This window comes from Alligator mississippiensis, chromosome 2 (genome assembly GCF_030867095.1).
Source record: "Alligator mississippiensis isolate rAllMis1 chromosome 2, rAllMis1, whole genome shotgun sequence".
NCBI lineage: Eukaryota > Metazoa > Chordata > Crocodylia > Alligatoridae > Alligator > Alligator mississippiensis.
This window is the reverse complement of record NC_081825.1, coordinates 188,245,249-188,267,941: the sequence shown is the minus strand read 5'-3', so window position 1 is coordinate 188,267,941 and position 22,693 is coordinate 188,245,249. Positions and strand designations below refer to the sequence as shown.

At 43.7% G+C, this 22,693-nt stretch overlaps 1 protein-coding gene across 2 annotated transcripts in view; it reads left to right on the top strand.

Annotated features, from left to right (window-relative positions):
- Window positions 1–22,474, top strand: part of IGF2 (insulin like growth factor 2) — a 28,098-nt gene extending 5,624 nt beyond the window's left edge. For both annotated transcript variants that reach the window (XM_006272426.4, XM_014602322.3), the window contains exons 2-4: window positions 5,465–5,627; window positions 17,452–17,618; window positions 19,507–22,474. In XM_006272426.4, the coding sequence (XP_006272488.2) occupies window positions 5,465–5,627; window positions 17,452–17,618; window positions 19,507–19,746 (570 nt within the window). In that variant the 3' untranslated portion in view covers window positions 19,747–22,474. The remainder of the gene's footprint in view (window positions 1–5,464; window positions 5,628–17,451; window positions 17,619–19,506) is intronic.
- The last annotated feature ends 219 nt before the right edge of the window (window positions 22,475–22,693 follow it).

Sequence of the window (22,693 nt, the reverse complement as noted above, 5' to 3'; positions counted from 1 at the left end):
GCTTTTGCCAGAGGATACTGTTTTGGGATCATGTTTTAATTCCTTTTCAGACTGCTTGTTAAAGCAAGTGACCTGCTGTCTAGGAAAAAGGAAAGTGTTATATGCAGCCAAGTCCACCTTACTTCACAAGAAAGAAACGGGTTGTTTTTTCTAGGGAATATGGGGCCTGGAGTTTGGGGGTGAGACTTCTGTTAACAGCCCATAAGACCCTTTGCTCCTGAACTCTTTTCGCTATAGCTTGGGCAGAGAAACATCTCAGTGAGGTTGAATATTACAGGTCATTTTCAGTTCTTATTCATTTGTATTAAGTTATCACTTACAGACAACATTGTGCTAGATCCTGTATACACATGCAGAAAAGGACTGTTGCCTGTTGTGACCAATTCAGATAAATCAGAGGGGAAACTAAGGCACAGAGAGATTAAGGAACTTGCCCATGGTCACACAGCAAAATAGTAGCAGAGGCAGGGCATGAACCTTGAGCTTCCCTATAAACCACTCCATCAGCTACAGCCTGTGTCTCAACAGCTTCCTTTTTCAAAAGGGTGCAGTGGCCAGAAGCAGATAGGATTTGTGCACTTGGGGAAAAGACCTATGAAACCTGTCCTTTTCTAGATAGGAGGGGAGTAGGAAAGAGTAAATTGGAAGATCACTAAGGCATGCTCTGCAGGTGACAATGTCACAGGGGTCAAAAAGACCCATATAGAACTTGCCATGCTCTCAAGCTTGCTGGGTTTTCCTTTGTAGTCCACAGAATCAATATGGCAAAACCGATAAGTAAAAGATCTGTGGGGCTGTGTTGGGTTGCAGCTGCTTTCGTTAGAGAGAAAATGCAGCACCAGGTAGTAAATAAATATGCATTTTGCTTTCCTGTCTGGTTTCTTGTTACATTGTTCTCTGGAGAGAAAAAAAATATGTCAAGGTGAAAATCACCCCGAACACTGTCTGGAAAGAGACAGCATTTAAAGTGGGAGGAGGAATAAGAGACCAAGCAGTTCATTGGATCGCACATGTCCATATCGGTATTGGTTTAGATTACAGCATCAGTACCATCTCTGTTCTCACAGCTTTTATGCAGGCCACTTAAAAGGTGCTCTATACCAGAGTCATTTTTAGGACAGAGACTTTAACTGATGGTGTGAGTTTACTCTGATTGTCTCCTCCCTTGGCTCAGTGAAGGGATGGGAGGTGATTTTGCATTAGAAACAGGGCTATTTAAGTCTGTAGAGGGAGGTATTTTCCAAGGAGCTGAAGTTTTTTTCCACAGGACTGGAGTGCATCAGGGTCCCTCCAGCATCAGATATCGCACTGCTGACAAATCTTGCTCTTCTGGTATGTGTTTGTTCTCTCCTCATATGTGTCTGGGATGGGTGTAGTTTTCTAGGGTCTAGTGCCCCATCTTATTCTTTAATTAAAGTAGAGAGACATCAGCAGAGTTATAAATCACTTGGAACCCAGTGCAGTCATGGATACATGTGATGTAGGTAGTGTACTCCATGGGTGATGATGATCTTTCTATGGAAGATAGTGGTCTCACACATATGCATGTGAGAAAGGGAGTTCCCATGTGGTGTGGCTAATACCCCTAACAGGACAGAGGACTGGTAAAAAGTTAAATTGGGGATACCAGGGAGCTATGGGTACAGCTAGCTGGCTCTACTTGCTGCAGAATAAGGGTTTTCTGTTCTTCCCAGGATGGTCCTGGAAGTAGATGCCTAGGAAGAAGTCTCACGGGAGAGCAGTGGGGTGGAGAGAGGGAGAGTGGCTTCTGCATTGGGTTAGCCAGCTCTTGTGTTTTGGAGATGACTTCTCTCCCAGTGGTACGGCAGTCCGGCTCTCTGTGCATGGTGTCTTTCAGAGCAGAGCCAGGGGTCTGGCTGGTGATTGCTGGACTCGGTTTTTATCTTAAAGAGCAACCCAATGTAATATTGCAGACTAAATCATACAGCCTCTGTGGTCAGGAGAGGATTTTATTAGGGATCTTCCAAAATCTTGAGAGCTTCAGCCGCAAACGAAGCCCCAGGCCTGAATCAATCTGATGAGCTTTAGGTTTTGCCAGGGTCTACCAGACATATGACTGAGATGGCCCCTTCTGGGAATTGGCTGGCGCTGGAGGAGGCTGAGAAGGCTTGTGGTGTTAATTGGGAATTGGGATTTTTTGAGTGTCCTGTATCAACAGCTTGTACATAGGCAAGTGCCACTGTATATCTGCTGCCCTAATGATGAACTGCAAATTCAAGTTAAGCTTCGAGATGTTAGTAATCGGAATCCATGTTTCAAAAAAAAAAAGGAGGGGGGGATAATTATCACTGTGTCACAGGGGGATTACCATCACTACACCAGGGATTGGAGTGAAGCAGCACAGATAGTGCTGAGGTAATGCCAGGAAGGTCTGGCCTGCACTCCTAGGCATTTAAAAGTAGATTAAAGGCTCTTGGTGATAAAAAGCACCAGGTTGGGAGGATGCATGAAATGATGGAATGATATCCCTGGTGCTTCCTGATAGAAGTGTAATGCCAGCCAAACACCTCTAAGTGACCCTTAATTTTGCACCCACAGTTGGTGGCTCCCATTGATTAATGGATTAGGGTCAAATGCTGTAAGCATTGGTTGTAAATATTTTGATGTTTGAATTTCCATTTGTTAAGGTGCTCAAGTGTCTCAGCTGAGCTACTGCATCTTCTGATGGGAGCGTTTTAGGAGTGCTACCAGACCAAACAGGGTAGGACTGTGTGAGTACAGGCCAGGATGATGGCAGGCATCAATAGATGTTATCCACCTGTGGCTCCCTTTTGGGGCAATACATGAGACTATGGTGAGGGTTGTTCCTTTTGCTGGAGCATCAGAACATATCTTCATGCAAGACAGAGATCCCAGCAGAGTGAAGACGAACCCTGCATCCTGGATCTAGTTCAGAGACGTTCTAAGCTAGGGTTTTAGTTCAGGTCCATCTGATAACAACTCAAATATTATAGCCAGAGAAAGGTAGCAGGGAAAGAAGTAAAAGGCAGTTTATTGAGTGGGACAAGCATCCTGAGACCCCCTCTCATGTTTAGTCCTTCTGGATGCTTGCCCCACTTGATAAACTACCTTTTACTTCTTTGTCTTCTCTAAAAGGACCAAAGAGGGTTATAAGTAGGGACCTACCAAGACCGTGATTTCATGGATTTCACAGAAATTGTGAAATCCAGCATTGCCTGTGAAATTGGGCAATACCTGCAAAACCTTCGGGGGGCGGGGGGAACTTACTGAAAATTAAATGGTGGTTCCCCAGAGGGAGCTAGCAGTCCTCATGGTGCTGTAGCCCAGCTGCACAGCTTGCTGGGGGGGAAGAGGGGAGGGGGCTGCTGGTATACAGGGGAGCTCAGGATGGCTGATTGGCAGAGAGGGCTGCCTGTCATGTAGCCCTGCCCCTCTCCACCATTCAGTGGCAAGGAGCAGTGCCACATGATGGACAGCCCTTGCAGAGGTGAGGCATGGGGGCACATGATGGACAGCCCTCAAATCAATCAGCAGCGAGGGGTGTGGCCACCAGAGCCCCTCTGCCAATCAGAGACCTAGAGGGGTCCCACAAGGATCAGCCCGTGAAAATGGCAGCAAGTCCCACAATCTTCCCACGAAATTGGCTGACCACCTCCTCGAGTTGGGCAGACCCCTGGTTATAAGATCTAGATACTTCTGTCACTGGCGGGTGAGCTAGAAAGTTGGGAGCAAGGCTGGCTACAGAGTACCACGCTAGGATTCAGGAGACCTGAATTTATTCCCAGGCTCATTCACAGATGTCTTTGGGCAAGTCACTTAATCTACCATGTGCCTCAGTTCGCCATCTGTAACACAAAGATAAAACCACATTGTCTCACAGGGATGAAGGGAGGAATATCCATTAATGATGATTATAAGTCGCTTGGATGTTGTGGTTATGAAGACCATATGAATACATAAATATATCATCTTTTTTGTCATTAAGTCTGGCAGTTTGAAATTTTAGATGTCAAAATTGCTCCATTCCAGTGGCCATCTTGACATTTTTTCCTTCTTTCAACTCTGACCTGATTTTAGCAACTGCTGTCACTATTCTATTTTTAGGTTTCCTTTGGTGTTCATCTCTGAGGTATTAGAGTGGCTCAAGTTATGCATGGGCTTAGGCTTTGCCTGTGAGGTGGTAAAAACTATGCCTTTTACAGATCCTGAAACTGAGACACAGAAGTCAAGTTACTTGCCAAAAGTCACCCAGAAAGTATGAGTCACTACTCAGTGGGGTTACTCGTACAGTACACCTGTATGTGATTGTATTCAAGCCCTACCCTGCTAGGCCTGGCCATCTGAAGCAGAGAATTGGTGAGATGGGGATTAATACCCACTGTCCTTTTAACCTCTGAGAGATTTGGTTTGAAATTTTGTTTTAGGTTACAAACAAATAGAGGCGAGTTGGTAATTTAATTCCAGTCTTTAGTATAGGACCGTACTAATCCACCCTCTCACCCCTAAAATTGTCCAGTCTCCCCACAACTCTATCTGTCACCTGCACGTGCATGGTGACAGATAGAGTCGTGCACACACGTATGCACACACACACGTATGTGTGTGCACACACACACATGCAAGCTTGGCAGTCTCTGCTCAGAGGCCTAGGACTGGAAGAGAGGGAATTGTCACAGGTCATTGTAGAGAGAAACCTTAATGGAAACTTGATAGCAAATATTAACTGCATTAAATTGCTATTAGTCTGCTTTAAAGGCAGGTTGGTTATTGTGGAGGGGAATTTCACTCTGACACTTGGTATGCGAGATACATGATTCAGTTAGGATTGTCACTCTCATCCTTAGGCATTTCTTTGTAACCCAACTTTTAGGCTTGTTTTCAAGGATCAGTCCTTGTGATTAGCTAATATCAAATGTAAAGACACATTCAGTGGTGGCAGCGAAAGCCATCTGTCCCTGTTCCTGCCACAACAGCAGTTTTCAACAAAGGCAGCACTGGGTGTTGGCTAAAAACTCAGAATTTCAGTTTTGGAGGAAATTTTGAAATGTGCTTCCATCCTGAATCAGAAGACAGGATTTCCCACAAAGCTGTAATTCCCAAAATGAACTTCTTGTGCATGGAAAGTTTTGCTGAAATCAGCACAATCTAGTGAAGAGGTTCAGTTTGGATGAAATGGCAGGAATTTGTTTTTGATAAAAATATTGTCTCACTTGAGGTGGCATTTTCAGTGGGTGACCCATAGGAGGTGCTCTTCTGAGGCAGCCAGCTTTTGGCAAGAGGTAAAATGAGCATTGATTGGAAAGAACCACTGTTTTCATTGTGCAGCTGGTCACAAATAAATTAAGGAGCCTACTCTTCCCATATGAATGCTGTCCTACCTGCTTGTGCCTGCAGATGAGGTTGTTCCCTTCACTGCTTTGGAAATACTGAAAGGGGTGGGAGGTGCTCCCAATATTTAACCATTTAAATTTGTATCTCTCAGGTGCAGAGGATGTGTGCCTTTAGGCGGAGACTGCTGCTTGCACTCACCTTCCTGGCATACACTCTGGACTCTGTGTCGGCCTATGGCACCGCTGAAACCCTCTGTGGTGGGGAACTAGTGGATACACTGCAGTTTGTCTGTGGGGACAGGGGCTTCTACTTCAGTAAGTACCTCCAGCATGTTTTCTACGTTCAACTGACTGACCGGAAAAGAGTGGGGTGGTGGCACATTAGCGCATCACGGCAAAAGCCGTGCTAATGCATAGTAGAATTAGTCTACTGCACTTTAGCATCACCTAAAGGATGTGTGCCAGCACTACTGTGCAGTAGTACTGATTACAGTGCATTAAGTTAGTACCTGTTTTTACAGGTACTAAATTTAACGTGCTGTAATTACAGCATATTAATGCATGTGTAGACGTGCCCAGTGACTATCAAAGGAGCAGGGAAATCAGACCCTGCACATGGTGAAGACACTCATATGATGAAGAAACCCTAGGTTTTCATATATGTGGCTGTGCCAGAAAAATCAAAACGTTGCTTTGTAATAAGTTATAACAGAGACACAGTGGATGACAGTGTGATGGCAGCATTGACATACCTATTTTCAATCAAGCCATTTTCTTACTCCTGTATGTCTAGTCTGTACCCTATTGTGTGTCCCATAATATAAATGCCCCTAAACTTACATCCACTTAGGTATTAATTTGCAGTTTTAACTGTTGGGTACTGGTGAAAGCATGCCAATGACAGTCTAAATTGATTTAGGAGGAAATATAAATTTTTCCATTTTCTGGGCAGCTTTCAGACCTGCTGGTCTGGGGCTACTCCCAGTGCATATTTAGAGACCACACACAACTATGGATACCAACTGACTGCTGGCAATAGCTAACAGTGATTTCCTACCTTGTTGCGCCATAGCTGATATCAACACTTGTTTAGCTTCTGGCTCAGGCAGGGCAAAACTGTTTTCCACCCAGTTACTGGAAGCGTTAGAGGGATGGGGTTAGATTTCACATTCCATGCAACAACCTAACATAGGTAAGGAGGGGAAGGAATAAAAGCAAATAGATCCTCTGATTCTAGCAAAAGGCCATTTTGTGAGTGTGTATAGAGACATGCTTCGCCTCTTCCTGCTTACATTAGGTCAAATTCATTCCTGTGATAAAGCCATAACTCAGTTGATTTCACTACAGGTGCACTCTCAATTTGTCCCAGGTGACTTGCTTTAGACTTTCAGTCAAAGGACACACTTTTCTTTCTGCCCAAAAATGAGGAGAGCACTTATATTTTGCCTTTCACTTGTGAGCTGTTTTAAATCTAACTACAGGAGTTTATCTGGAACCAGTGAGGGTGATAATACTGACAGGAAGATGGTCAAAAGGAGATGTCAATACATCAATGAGCTCAATAATTTGATATAGATAGCAAGAGGGCTTCCCCTTATAAACATGATAATCATAAACCTACCTGACTCTGAAAAAGAAGTGCTTCTAGCTATAGTCTATCCAATGTAGCAACCAGCTGCATAACACCTATTCTGAGGAATGGGGCAATATGTAATATTAATTTTTAGGATCTTTGTTCTTTCAGGGGGAGGGTTAGAAAAGAACCAATATCCAAATGTTAAAACTCTCTCTCCCAGTCTCTTCTTCAGTCTAAATTTTGCTGCCTGATCTCAGCCAGTGTTGCAACCACCCAATTTCCTTTTTTTTTGTTCCATCTCTCAGGAGATGTGAGGGACTCCCAGGCTTCCTGGTGGGAAGCATATTTGAATTTCTTCAGGACCCTTCCCTTACAATTCATAATGTTCACCTTCTGGTTGGTGTCACAGCATTTGCTCACATCAGTTTAATACTTGGAAGGTATTTATCTGTATTAGTGTGATTTGGTGCCTGGTCATAAGAGATCACTTTATCGATGACTTCTTTGTTGGCTACCTGCAAGTGCACCAAGGACCCACCTGCTGCTTATAGAACAAAGTCTGGAAGCTCATTTGGAGTATTTCTCATCTGTTACTTAGCTTAGCTGCAAGAGTTTGCAGACTGCTGCTCTTCCTTGTCTCATCTTCTGCCTTCCACGTTTCCTTCTGTCAACAAGCCACATGCCAAAGTTCTGCTGAGGCTATAGGACGTGGACATGCTTTACCAGCCAATAGTAAAAAGGATAGCTCTGTCTGGTCTAACACCTCTTCCTTTCTGTCTATATATAGAGAAGTGTCTGTCTCTCTCTTGCTTTGTGTCTCTTCTCCCTCCCCCTCTCTGAGGAGGAAAGGGAATGGGGCTTTTGTTTTGTGGACATACCGACCTCTGTTCACCTCGAATAACCCTTCCTCCCAGTCAAAAATAAAAACATTTTGAAGGCAAACAAGTAGCTTCTCGCCAAGTGGCAAATCTGTTTTCTTCTCTCAGTTTTTCTGGATGGTTTGTATACCCTGGGAGGCTAAACCAAATCATATTAAGCCCCAGCTTAACCCTTTCCCACCTGGTAAGGGTATACTTTCACAACCTGCCGTGTCAGTTGAATGACATGTGACGAGTCACTGGGACATGTCACCATACTGAGACACAGGCATATTGCTAGACTATGCTCCTCTATGTACATTTAGCTCTGGAAAAAGCCCTAGGTGGTATCTCCATTAGAAGCTGCTAGGCTGCTCTTGACATGGTAGGGAGCTCTGCCTGTAGTGTTTCCCTGGTCCCTTGCGCTACATGGAGTTTTCTGAAAATTTCACCTTCAGTTCTCAAAACTAGGGCTAGATTTTTCATAAGCAACCATCAGCATTTCTGGAGAATACAGGCTCAGAAGCACATGTATAAATGGGAGGATGAGCCCTTTGGCAGCCTGACACCACAAGCACAGGTGAGCTCTGCTCACCTTCAGGTAAAATTAAAACAGTGATAATTAGCATCTCTGCTGCTTTTCCAAATACAGAAATGATTGGCAAACTCTTATGCATCACTACCCTTCCACCTCTGCTGTGCATCCTTGGAAAGGAGAGGATTAAAAAAAGTTAGTTAAGTTAAACCACTGGAAGGGCATAATTGGGAGAACAATACTGTTGTATTTATGTATCTAGGTGCTTCTGAAACCCTTGTTTTGGAGCCCCCGTCCAACCCAGTAGGGCTGATTTTTCCATGCCCCTCCATGGTGGTGGTGCCTCTGCACCACTTGCAGGGGCAGAAAGTCTAATATTTTACACTTGTGCTATAGGTGCCAAGCAAAACAGATCCAGGCCAATTTATTTATCCTCCTGACCCCCTGTGACAAAGTGAGGTAGATGCAGGGGCAAATGGTAAATTCTTACTTAAATGGGGATTTCTTGAGGATAATCTTTGTCCTTGTTCAGCCTTTGTACAGTGCCTAGCACAGTAGATTAATATTGGGCTTCAAGGGGGATGCTGGTTGCTACCACAATACAAACAACATTGATGACTGCAAGAGCTGGAGCTCTTTAAAAAAAATACAAAATATCACTACAGTGAGCAGCACAGAGGTTACCCATGATTTGATCTGAACAGCGCTCATTAGTCAGGAACATTTCTCTCAGACCATCTGTACAGAAGTTGAGACACTAATGGGGCTAGATTTTGGAGATACCAGGATTGAGGAATAGAGTGGGCTGGAGAAATTTCTCTATAGGCCATAAATAAGTTTTGGATTCTGTTCTGCTTTGTCCAGCTCTTGTTGTCCTGTTTATCTACTGAGACTTGGAATGTCTTTGGGGCAGGGATTGTCACATTATATATGGTGCCTAGTGCTATGGGGCTACCCTGACCAGGGACTTTAGGTGCTCTGCCATAATGAAAAACACACACAGCAAAAAAATATGGGCTGTTCCTCAGGACCCTAGTTCTATAGCCAATTCCAAAATCCCATTGGAAGGTAAATGGAATTCACACTTGAGTAAAGGCTGCAGGACTAGACCCTAACAATTAATTTCTGCACTTCTATCTTCAGGCACTATATGTAAAGGGGGGTTTTGTTTAAGATAATATGGGCAAAGGGAATTCAGGGTCTCTCTGCTCTTGATAGAAATGGACTAAAACCACAGTATGCAGCATATAGGTCTTATGGCTTCCAAGGTGCAGGAAGGCAGAAGGGGCATTTTACTCTGGGATCCAGCCCTTCTCCAGTTTTGTATTCAGGGAGAAAGGATATGTGTTTGAAAATGGGAGAAAGGGATAAGGAAACGGCAGCTTTTAGTTTTGTTCAGCAGCTCCTATATAGTACCAATACTGAAACTCTCCTTCCACAAACCTTTTCAGGAGGAAGTCCAGGGAGATACTCCCTGGGAAAATATTTCACATGAAAAATGCCTCTGACCCTTCAACAATGTAGTATAAATCTGTTCAGTTTAGGCCAGGTTCTCAGCTCCTGTAAATTAGTGTAGCTCCACTGAAGTCAGAAGAACTTATGCCAATTTATACCAGCTGAGGATCTGGCCTTAGATCTTAAATGCTGCTGCAGGATTCTTGGACCACTTGCTTATGTCTGAGCAAGGTATTTAAGACAAGGTTCTTTGGATGTTAAAACTCCAAAGCCTATAAATATTTTTGAACTAGTTTGTAAAACAGGGAGCCTCCGACCCACTACTATTCTGAACCTTCCACAGTTGAATACAGCGATGAACAAAGAGCGTTAAATGCCACCGTCCTGAATTGGGGGGGCTCCTCCCTATTCTTTGTACCAGTGCAAGTAAATGATTGCACTAGGTACAGGCCCGGAGTGATGTGGCCTCAAAAGCATTGGACAGAGGGGGCGCAAGGCACCTGTGCCCCTCTGAGCTCAAGATTCAGACTCCACCAGTAAAAACAGACTCTTGGAGTAAGCTGTGTAGAAAGGAAGACCTGGATACGGAATTTGTGGAGTCGGGAGAGGGGGTATCGGAGACAGGGGGAGGGGGCGGGAAGAGGCGTCTGACTTCTCTGTAAACAACAGCTCCTGTTTCCTCCTTTCCAACAGCTGATAAGAATTTAGCTCTTTCCAGCCACTTATGCTGACAGGGCACATTCTTTCCCTCTGCTGTTCCTCAGAATAATACTAGGAAAAAGAAGGGGGGTTTGGTGGGGGGGGGAAGCTGTTGCTGCTGGGGTGGAGGAGGGGCAGGCAGGGGGCACTGGGACAATGGCTGTGGCTGCCCAGCCATTTGACAAAGGCCCTCTTGTTGGTCTCTACATTCCTTTGACAGGGGAGAGGGGATTGTTTACATCCAAAGTCTCCTTCCACTTGGCTTGGTGCTTGATTGATAGGAGTGGGGGGGTCAGGGAGGACAGGGAGAGGGCTCCAGATAAACCTAAAATTTCTCTGTTGGGGTTTGTGGGCCTTGTGCACTCTGCATCCTCCCCAAACAGCCAACTATGTGTTTTTCCACCCCCCCCCCAACATGTACACGTGGAGATGTGCATGAATGCGCAGGTTCCCTCATGTGCATGCATACACCTATGCATACCATTCTTTGCTCACGCAGGCATACGCAGGACTAGTTGTGCAGTTCAACTTCAATCCTGGAAGCAATTTTGCTAGATAAATAATAGATAATGAGGGTGGGGTACCCTCCAGAGAAATACTGGTTCAGGGGCTAATCAGGCTACTACTATGTGACCAGGGTCTTGGCCCTCTTTGAATTAGAGGAACAGATCAACCAGTATCCTCCCTCTTCTCTGAACACAGGCTTTCTCTGGACACCTGCACTTCAGATACAGGCTCCCTGACTGGCAGCCTGATTTGATACCACTTGTCACTTTCTGTTCCAGTGCTTTGACTCTCACAGGCCAGGTACAGACTTTTACCAGTATAAGGGCATTTTTACACATGCTTCTGACATGGGGCCAGGTGCTTTTAATTAGCAAACCGCACTTATTAAAGCTGCCATGCCATGTGTATCAGCAGCACGGCGCATCTCCACCCTGAGAAAATGGTGATGGTGTTCTTGGAACTAAAGCACATCAAATGTGTTTTAGTTTAAAGCACACTGCTGCCATTTTCTCAGCAGAAAGGCGCACTGCACCGCCCTTGCACGTGAAGCATGAGGCTGCCAATTTAAGTGCTACAGCAAACTCAATTAATCGAGTCTGCTCCAATGCGCTGGAAAAGCACGTCGGAACAGGCTCCCTGCATGTGTATAAGTGCCCTTAGCGATCAGAAACCAGTCTATACCCATAACAAAAGAGAAGTTCAGCACACACATACTGATTTAAAAATGGCAAAACCCGGTCTAAGATTTGCCCCCTGCACCAAAGGGCAAATGCGTGTCCTGTTTGCTACCAATGTAAACTATGCTGGTTACAGAAAAGCACATAACTTAGATCAATTCCACCTCCATTCCCTTTTTGAATGTCTGTACCTAGCCACAGAGGTCATAACCATCCCAATAAAGTTGCCACATTCTCAGCTCTTGATACAGGTGCTTTTAGCCCAACTCTATGCTATGTTTGCTGAACCAGCATTTCTTTCACACCTTGCTAAGGGTGAGGGAAGATTGCAAAATTTATACCATTGCTTGCAACTTTCCTGCATGCCAAAAGTTAAGCCTGCAGTTTGCTGCATACATCTGTCTACACTGGGTGTGTCTACACGTGTGCATTTACTGTTCAGTAACTGAAATTACTGCACAGTACAGGAGCGTGTCTACATGTGCATGCCCATACTGTGCAATAAATATGGTGACTTACGCCGACTTGAGTGTAAATTTGATACCTGCATCAATTTACGCCTGATTAGTTACTGTGTAGTAACACACATGTAGACGCCTTACTGCCTTACTGCATAGCAACACTGTGTGTGTACTGACTTGGGACTAATTTTAGTCTTAAGTCAGTCCACACACAGCGTTAATTTAAGACGGCATACATGCACGTGTAGACATGCCCACTGTGTTAGTAAAGCTGGTTCTTCACCATTGTTAGCAGCTAAGGGACAGCACACATACATTTTCTAGCTCTACATATAGAGAACCAAAATATGCAGATTTGGGTACATAGAGCTGGGTGCCCAAGTACAAGTGGCCTGATTGTCTGCAGTTACTCAGTACTGAAGCCAGCAAGAGGTGCATACTCTCCTCACCTTTAACAAAACAGCCAGAGAGGATATGAAATAATTTGCTTGAAGTACTTTGCATTCATCCCTTCAGCCACATCCATGAGAGTTAGCTTTACTTCCAGCACTGCTCATTTCATAACATAGCTCAAATCTGTGCTAGTAAGGTCTTCCCCCACACAGGTGTAATCTGATCCAAGAAGGTAAAAGATGGTACAAACACAAAGGATTCTGGGTAACCAAAATACTCAGCAGAACTGGATAGATATCAATGGAGTATGCTCAAGACCAAAAATCAGGAGAGGATAGAGCTGAGGGCAGAGCAGAGGGCTTTAACTGAAGGGCTTGTGGAGCAGAAATAGAAGAAGTACATCCCTTTTTTAAGTAGAGAAGAGAAGGGGAAAGGCAAATACTTAATCCTTGCACTACTGTGAGAGTGGATGTCTACTGATCCCTCTTCCACTTTCTGCCAAGGAACCATTGCTATACAGCATTCCACTTTAGCCAAGTAATAGAAAAGCAACATGCTCGCTGTGTGTTTCAAGAGCATTAAGGCAAGAGGCTGCAGACAGGCAAAAGCCAGGAAATTCTCTCTTCAGTCCAGGCGTAAATCACACCATAGAATTAACTTTCAACCCATCCAGATCAGCAGTGTTATCACCCTTAACTGGAAATTTCCTGGTAGCTGTTGCCTTTGGGTCATTATCTAGAAGTAGTTTCTGGTGAATATCTGTGCTTATTGTTTTTATAAAAAGACTAACTCTTCCATGGAAAACTTTTTTGCCTTTTGCTTGAATTCATGTGTACTATTATGTAATTGAAAATATATCTTATCAGAGGAAAATAGTTGGCACCAAAGTGAGCCAGAAAAACTGCAGGCAGAAACTTATACAGCAGATAACTGCAGCTTCTCAGTGATTTCAAGTTTTTGGAGGTACTTGGGAGAAGGTGGGAAAGGGAAAACGGAACTTACAGAAGACAAAAACATTTTGGACTAGTCATCTCTCAAATGTAAGCACCTGAGACAGGATTTTCAGGGCCACGCAGCACTGCATTGGAAAATATGTAGTAACATTTTCAAAAGTTGATTTGGGCGCTAAGATGTCTAAGTCTCCTTGAAAGCCAATAGATTGCTAATTCACTCGCGTGCTTTGGAATAGTTTACCTGCTTACTTACACAAACACATACATGAAAACAGCCAAATCCTTTTATTGAAAGCAAAATACAGTCTTTTAGAGCCTAAAAGCCTCTCTGGAAACCAGGGGTTTGGGTTGTAGCCGTGTTGGTCAAAGGACATAGGCAGACAAGGTTCCTTGGGTGAATTTGATATCTTTTATTAGACCAACCCAAATGGTTGGAGAATAGTTATTAAGCAAGCTTTCGGGTTCAAAGAAAGCTTGCTTAATAACTATTCTCCAACCATTTGGGTTGGTCTAATAAAAGATATCAAATTCACCCAAGGAACCTTGTCTGCTCTCTGGAAACCATGTACTTCAGCACACTAGAAATCTGCCACCAGCTGTAATGTGAAGTGTTGTCTTTGAAGACAGACCCAGAACCATCACAAAGAGTCACCTGGAATTTGTTTTTATATTGCCGTTAACACTGCTGCTTCTCTCTCTTTCTTGGGATTGTAAATGGGCTAAATATTTGGACTGCTTCTAACCTTTCTGACAGGAGAGACAGCATAACACTTATAGCAGGGGCGGACAATTATTTTGGGCAGAGGGACTCTTACTGAGTTTTGCCAAGCTATTGAGGGGCCGCATGGGTAGCCCTGCCCCTTGACAGGTGCCCTGCCCCCTGGTTACCATCTTGTGACCGGAAGTCCAACACCCTAAGCCCTGACCTTTGCCACCAGAAGTCACTCCCCTGGTCCCCAGAAGTACTCCTTTCAGCAAGGGGTTTTGCCATCTTGGAACCAGACAAATACCAAATGATATTCTAACAATTGAACATCTACAATATTCATGAATTTCATTTAAAAAAATATTTTTGTCCTGATTTACATGCGTTTGTGTAGTGTACACAGAGGTGATGGCACAATAGCTTAAAATGAAGTCTTACTCTTGTGAGTGGGTAGTGGGGCGAAGAGGGTAGGTATAGGTTTGTGGGGGGCTGTGGATGTGTGGGTATGTGGGGGGAGGGTGTGGGTGTGTTTGGGGGGATAGGTGTGTGGGGTGAGGGAGCATGTGGGTGCATGTGGATATGTGGGGTGTGAGTGGGTATGGGGTTTGTGGGGAAATGTGTGTGGGAGGAGGGTGGCTGGGATGTGTGAGGGGGTGTGGGTGTGGGGGTCTGCATGTATGGCACTGCAAATGGGGTGTTGGTGCATGTGTATGGTGGGTGTGCATGTGGGATTCACCTCTATAAATACACACACACACACACACACACACAAACACACACACACACACACACACACACACTCTGTCCCTCCCCCCCTGCACTCTTCCCTCCTCTCCCCCCGGCTCCTGGCCCTGGGGTATTGGCATTAGCCCCATGCTCCTGCAGTCTGGCAATACAGCCAGGAACCACGCGGTGCTAGAGCAGTGAGCATGCACGAAAGCAGGGTAATGGCTGGGGGGTTAGGCTGGGCTGCTCGGTCCTGCTGCTGGTTTCCTCTGCGTCCTACTGCCCCTGGCTCCTGTTATCTTTGACAGCCAGCCAGAAGCAGATAAATATTAATTTTCAAAAATTTTTAGGGGCCCCGCATGTTGTATAGAGCAGCCTGGCAGGCCGGATACAGCCTGCAGGTCGTATTTTTCCCGCCCCTGACTTATAGCCTTGTGGATTACTTGCTTAAACAAACTGATCTGTGCCTACCAGAAAAGGGAAAATCTTAGGATGTTCACATTTCTGTAGCTGAGCAGGTTCAGTTATTCAGGTAGTTGCCTGGTCAGCTGCAAATTTTTTGTGAGTGTGTATCCAGGTAGGAGAGCTAGTGTTTCTTTTCTACCCAGGCCTACATTTGCCATACATTGGTGAGAGTTATGCATACACCCACCTACCCACACAATACACCCACTGGGTTTATTCAGCAGCTGCCTCCAAAAGGTTGTATGATTACTTACTGATTAGTAGGTATTACACTTTGGAATATATGCACAGACTCAGAAATAGGATTAGGTCACTGATGAAGACCTGCCCATCACCCTCATGGGCTTGCTGGGGAGATAACAAGGCATCAAAATGCAGTGTGTATTCAGCAGCCTATCACTGGAGACTGATCTGTACTGCTCAGGGTCTGATCTAAAAAAATGAAGTCAGGTAAATGAACATAGAGCGGACTGTGGAAGTTAAACTTGAATAGGGAGCCAGTCTTAAGTGTGCCTTTTTTGGTGACGCATGGGTGGGGATTGGGGGGGGGGGGGGAGGAGGGGGCGGGGCGGAGCTGCCCCTTTAAATACAACAACCTAAATACCAGGAGCTTGCATGGCACAAACATTTTAATGAGAGAAATAAACTCCCAACAATGCCTGTCTTTCTCCTTTCACTGAACTTTTCCAGGGAGTGAACCATCCTTCTAACCTTCACGGCTGACTGGTTAAAGGTCGCGCCTGAAATGTTTTCAGAAAAGAGAGGGGGGGAAATAGATCTCTTTAAATGATTCCAGAAGCCAGGCTGGATGTTATGAGTCAGAGTCGTCCCCTATAGCAGCTCAGATTCACTCTCTGATGCCTTACTTGTTCTAGTGACCTTAAAATGTGGCTGTGTATGGTTCTGGGTGGAGGAGTTGGGAAAGAGTGAGGTCAGATAAAGTAGAACAAAGGTTTATCTTTACAAAAGGCCATTGAACTAGGGCACTGTCTCCAGGGGTTTCAAAATGCCACCCATTCACTTGACTACATCAAAATAAAGGGGTGTGTGTCTGTAGAGTTTTGCAGGCTGCTCCTTCATGGATCTGCAGAATGCCATCTACAGAAGTGATTAAAGTGTACCTATCCTGTGAGTTATTGAGCACCCCAGGAAAGCAGATGGGAAGAAAGTCGGCATTTGGCAAGGCTGTCATATACCAATCTAGTAGAGCTTATGCTTAAGAATATGCTTCAGTTTCAGTAGAAGGGAGGACCACTCAAGTCAAGCATGCACTTAGGTGCTTTGCTGAACTGGGACCAGTTCATACACTTGTAGAAGATGCCTACTAAAATGAGCTTAGAGACCCCTCAGTTAATTCCATAACAGCAGTCAAAACATTTCACTTTTTCTCTTTTTTAAAAAAAAACTGAAATGGGTAAAATGAGACTGGTTGGTTCCAGGCTGTTTTGTGGTTTGGAAGCTTGATGTTTCCAAACCTGATCTGTTTTACGGTGAAATATGGGCAAATTTGAATTGATTTGCCCATGTGTATGTGTTTCAAAAAAGATAAAACGGTGCCTGTTCTTTGCTCTACTTAGTTTTTAATTAAGCCGTGAAGTGAAACACACATGACTTTCTCAGCATTGGACACTTCATTGCTGGCTACAACATCCTTCTGCAGAAAAATGTGGAAGCAGGGATCCTTATTTCAAGACTAAGCTAAATAGCTATTCTATTTATCTGGCACCTCAAGAATCCCACCAGCTCTTTTTAATACGATGCATATGCCGTGACCTGCACCAGAGGCACTACTGCTGCTTTATATATTATTTTGGCCTTGTCTACACTAATGCTATACTATTGGGGCTATATTGTAGCTATACTGGATGCTTTGTACCAGTTAGCTGCTCCCCTGCAAGAATAAACTATGGCAGATTTATATAATAGTAACAGCATCCATACTAGAACATGGATTGGAATAGCTTAAATTAACTTGTTAATTGAATGGAAACACTGTACAGACCAGGTCTGAGTCATTTATGTGGCAGCAGTGCCCATATTAGTCTATGTGCTGTACAGATAGTGTGTGAAAAGTGTGTGATCTAAATCAAACCCACTGAAATCTAACTGCTAGAACTCTGCCATTTCAGGTAGGCCCGTGGGACGAAATAACAGAAGGTTCAACCGTGGCATTGTGGAGGAGTGCTGTTTTCGGAGTTGTGACCTCGCTCTTCTGGAAACATACTGTGCTAAGTCTGTTAAGTCTGAACGAGACCTGTCTTCCACATCTCTGACAAGCTTACCAACGCTAAGCAAGGTGAGTAAAGATTGCATCTAGACATCAGCTGCTACTAAAACAAAGTCCCATGGGAAAAGAGAATTCTTATCTTTAAGATCTGCTGCTTCTGCACTAAAAACAGTACAGGGAGATTGTCATGGGACAGAGCCATAAGCCAATGGGAACTACTGTAAAATGACCTGTCCAAAACAAACTGCCAATAAAGTGGGAGATCAAAGATGTAGTAGATGAAGTGAATACAAGTAATATTGTTTTTAAAAGTACTATAAAGAAAGAGAGGGGAATCAAATGAAATCACTGAAAGGTGACATCTGTGCTCACTGTTCAAGTAAAAGTAGGCTCAGTCAGGAAAAGTAGGAGCGGTTACCAGAGCAATGGGAAAGGCATTATAATGTAATGGAGAGAGGCAAGGACTTCCAGATTCTGAGTGACGTGCTCTGTGACTTCAGTTTGTTTGCTCAGCTTGTTGCATTGCAGTTTACCTGTGGATCTAAACCATCTGTGTTGTGTATCAGAGCATTATGAGAACTGGTTTGCCAAGCGTAGATTCCTTAATGGGAGGTGCTACAGACCTGACTTGTCCTCATGGAACTGTGGATGTTCACTTAAACTGCCAGTCAGAATTTAAAATGTATTGTTTATTCACTTTAAATTCTGCTTATCGCCTAAAACCTTCACACAACAAAAATGGTTGCTGATTGCCTCCTCCTGTGTCATTTTATGTCTTATATCAAAAAAAGAAAATAGCCTTGCTAGTAATAAAAGGACTGTTCCATACTATTATAGACCCAAAGCATTTAAATAAAGTTTTAAATGTCATCTTCATGGGGAAACTGATGCATGGAGGTGAACTGACTTGACTCTGGTCATGCGAGATCCATGGCAGAACCAAGAACAGAATCAGTGTCCCATCCCCTGAGCTATGTTTTCTTGCAGCAACAGCAATAGCTGACAGTGTCTGACAGAAATAAACCTTCCAGTTTAGAGGAATTAAAATTAATTACTAAGACACCAAAGACTGGTCAAGTAGAACTGATCATGTCTTGAGGCAGGGGGAATAGACTAGATCAGTGGGGGCCAACCATACTGGCAGGCATGCCACAAGTTAATCCCCGTACCTCCACAAGAGCCACTCCGATCCCCTTCCCCTGCCTGCTCTGCTACTCTGCTTTTTGCTCCCTGCCCCATGCTGCCTGCTGCCCCATTCTCTGATCTACATGCCACACACAGAGGCTGGTCATGCCACACACCGGGGTGCCCCTCAGGTTGGCCACCCCTGGACTAGATGACTTTTCCCAGCCCTGTTCCCTCTGACTTTGACTGCACATTTCTTGCAGTAAAGAAAACCCTAGTGAAATAAGTTAAAATCTGTAATGCAGGAAAACAGCTGCTGACATCTCGTAGTGGATGAGCGTATCTGCTGCACTCTCAGTCAAGGAACTGAATGTGTCTTGGTTTAATTTTAGGGGAAATTGGGTCAAAGTGATCTAAATATCTAACAAAAAATTGGTTATTACATCTGAGTAGAGCCTTCTGGTGCAAGCAAGTAATTGAAGATGAATTGCTGGCAATGGCTCCCTTCAGCTGTCTCAAAACTACATTTGTTAGCACAGCGTGAGATTCAAGATTCTTCCAATGAATTCCCCTTTCTGCCAAAGCAGTCATACATTTTTTAAGAAAGGGAACAGGGGAGCGCAGTGACTGCATGCTCAAGGTCTGAGCTATTAATTGCCTCAGTGCTGGGCTGAAACATTCCTCAATCGGTGTTTTTGCTGTTAGAGGGTCAAGTTGGGCAGGTCTGTCTAATTGGGTTTCTCTGTGGAAACAAGTGTCATGGTGTTTATAGTCAATGGCCTACTTGCTGTGATCCTCACTTTGCTTTTCCTTTCACGCTCTTCCCCTTCAGGATAGCTTTCAAAAGCCTCCACATGCTAAGTACTCCAAATACGACGTGTGGCAGAAAAAGAGCACACAGCGCCTACAACAGGAGGTCCCCAGCATCCTCCGTGCTCGCAGGTTCCGGTGGCAAGCTGAAGGGCTCCAAGCATCTGATGAAACCAAGGTACATCGTCCTCTCATCTCTCTGCCCAGCCAGAAGCCTCCGATTGTGCGAGCTTCCTCAGAAACAACAGGCAACCAGAAATGAACTGTGAAATGGGATTCTGTTTTTTTTTTTTTTGCTCTCCTTGGGAGGGACTTTTAAGGCCTAGGCCCCCAAACCCTCCACCCCCTTGGCCACAAAGCAAAGGAGGGAAGCATTGTCCTTCTCACCAAGGAGCAATAAAAAGGGGGCACCTTAATGCTAACCTAAAGAGAACCAAACAACTGACACAGTAAGAACAGGATTACAGCGCTGTCAGCAGCAACATAATTTCTGTGGCATTGTCCTTTAAACATTAAGGGGTTTTATTTTCCCATATGTACCCAGTATTTTTCAAGCCTGTACTTAAAGGGACAGTTTGGCACTTGAACTTCTTCCTATTGGGCACTACATGACATCACAGGTGCCAACAACAGAAGACAAAAGAAAGAGCAAGAGAGAGAGAGAGAGAGAAAGAGAGAGAGACAGAAAGGACCCGGAACAAAAAACAGAAAAGCAAAAACAAAACAAAAAAAGAAAAAAACCAAAAACAAAACAAAAAAAGAAAAAAAAGAAGAGTCCATTCCATGTCTTTCTTGACAATAAAGTGAAAAAAAAAAAAGAATGGAGAGAAATATTGAGGGTTTTAATTTTGCCTCATTCCCACACCACTTTTTTTTTCTTTGGTAAAATTTGCTTATTTTTATAACAGCAATTTCTTTTGCACCTTTTTTGTTATGAAAAAGTAACTGAGAAGAAATTCCAATGCAACCCATCTGCAATTGTTTGTGTGTGTGCTTAATTACAAGATTCCAAATCGACTTGCACCTTTTGAAAATCACCGATGAAGTGAGGGAGAAGAAGAAGAGAAAGGGGAAGGAAAAAAGAAGTGAACCAATGTTCACTTTAAATGGAGGAGGCGTCTTCATTGCACATTTGCCACAGATTTAGTTGAATTATATATATAATATATTATATAACTTTTTTGGCAAAAAAGCACTATTTTTATGGGACATTTTGTGTAGTATCTGAAGAGGGATTGTAATGTTTAAAATGTGTTATGGTGCTAAAGTAAGTTGGAAGGGAAAAAAACCCAGAAATAGCAAGGGAGGGTGGGGAGGGAAGGACAAGATATCGAATACTGAACTTGAAATTTTAGCTTTTCGTTTTAGGAAAAGTGTGATAAATGTGTTTCTTTTCTCTTCTGACATATAGCTTGGTCATGACCATATGAGCTACTTGGCTGTCACTCATATACACAGACGCACGCACACGCAGACATACAACTATATGCATCTTTTTTAGATCAAAAGGGGACTTCAAAAAAAAAGACACACTATCCTGATGTTGTTAAGGTTTGTGAATTACCACTCTAGGCCCTGGTTCTGCAAGGACTTTGGCACATGCTTATCTTCCTAACCTACAGGTAGTTCAGTCTATTTCAGTGGGACTACTCAAAGTATGTAAACTTAAGCATAAGCCATTGCAAGCTTGGGGCCCTGCTGTTCACACCAAGATCTGTGTGTCATTCACCGAGTCCTTTTTGGTCTCCCTCTAACCACCTTCTCTCTGACCTAATGGCTCATTACAGCTTTGATACAGCAAAGTATTGGCACACTCGATAGTATGGTTGACTTCAATGAATCTATTCCCATGTTTAAAGTTAGGCATAGTATCTTGCTGAATCAAGACCTGTGTGAGTTACCTTGGAAGCAACAGCTCCATGACTGACCGTCTCCTTATCCTGCTCTTTCCCCTTTGCTCCCTTTTCATAGAGTATGCTTTGAAACCCGGGTCTCCATTCCACTGTGGTGCCTTTACACTGTTCCAGAATGGGTGAGCAGAAAGGTCCCTAAAGGGAATATCCCCAGCCTCAGATGTTGAGCTGGCAGAATGATCCCATGCCATCCTTCCCGTCACCTATGGTGAATGGAGGATAGCATTGAGGGGCCTTTGAGAAGCTGACTAATTTAGAGCCACTTTAAGGCGACTCTGATTTACACTGACGGTGGGGCAGGCTCCTCAAAATTCCAGAGGTGAAAGGTGTGCCAAAGTCACATTGACTCCTGCTTTCTGTACCTAGTGCAGGATCAGAGGTGGTACATGAAAGAAGGTAAAAGGCTCAGGAACAGATGAGCAAATAGGTTAGAGAGGTGGGTAGACGGCTGTAAAATAGGTTGGTTAAAATAATATATATAATCTCTCTAGGAACCATAAAAGGGGGAAATCAATTACATCTCCCTATGATATACTCTCACTTGCTAATAAAATGGGGACACTCTGTTAACCAGTTCTGTACTTGCTTTGCCTTATATATCCATACATTTAAAGCATACAAAAAGACTACTTGAATTGTATTCTGTTTCGTGGTTTTGAGGGGAGGGGTTGGGGAGTTGGAGATGGAGGAGGATTTTAATGTATAATCCTTTTGTTTATTATTACCTTGCAATGTTGAGCCATGAAGCCTTTGTTTAAAAAAAAATGGCACTGCAATACACAACAAAGTAAAGCGTTAATTTATTTTATTATATATATATGAAAGAAAGCAAAAATTGGTCCAAATCAAAAAGGCGGGGAGGGAAGTCAGAGGGAGCGGGGAGGGGAGGCACAAAAAACAGAGCAACTGCAAAGAATTGATTTTTTTTTCTTTTGTGTGTCTTTTTTAAAAACCTAGTTTTTATTTTTAAAAAGAGAAATAAAAGCTTTCCTGGATGCTTTGTACCAAAAATACAATAAATGAAAAAAAAAAAAAGTAAAACCTGTTAAGCAAATAAATATCCATCCAGAATACCAAGCCTGCCTTTTTCTTTTATTTTTACTTTTGGGGTGACTGACTGGTGGGGAAAAAAGTTGTGCCAAGAGACAATATTGATAGAAGAAAAGAGAAAAATTCTTTAATTATCATCTCTTTGAATTAAATCTGGCAAGATAGTGCATTCAAACCGTAGCTTCTTCATGTGTTTAGTTTTAAGCAAATTAATAAAAAGTGGTCAAAGGCTTGCCCAAACCTATT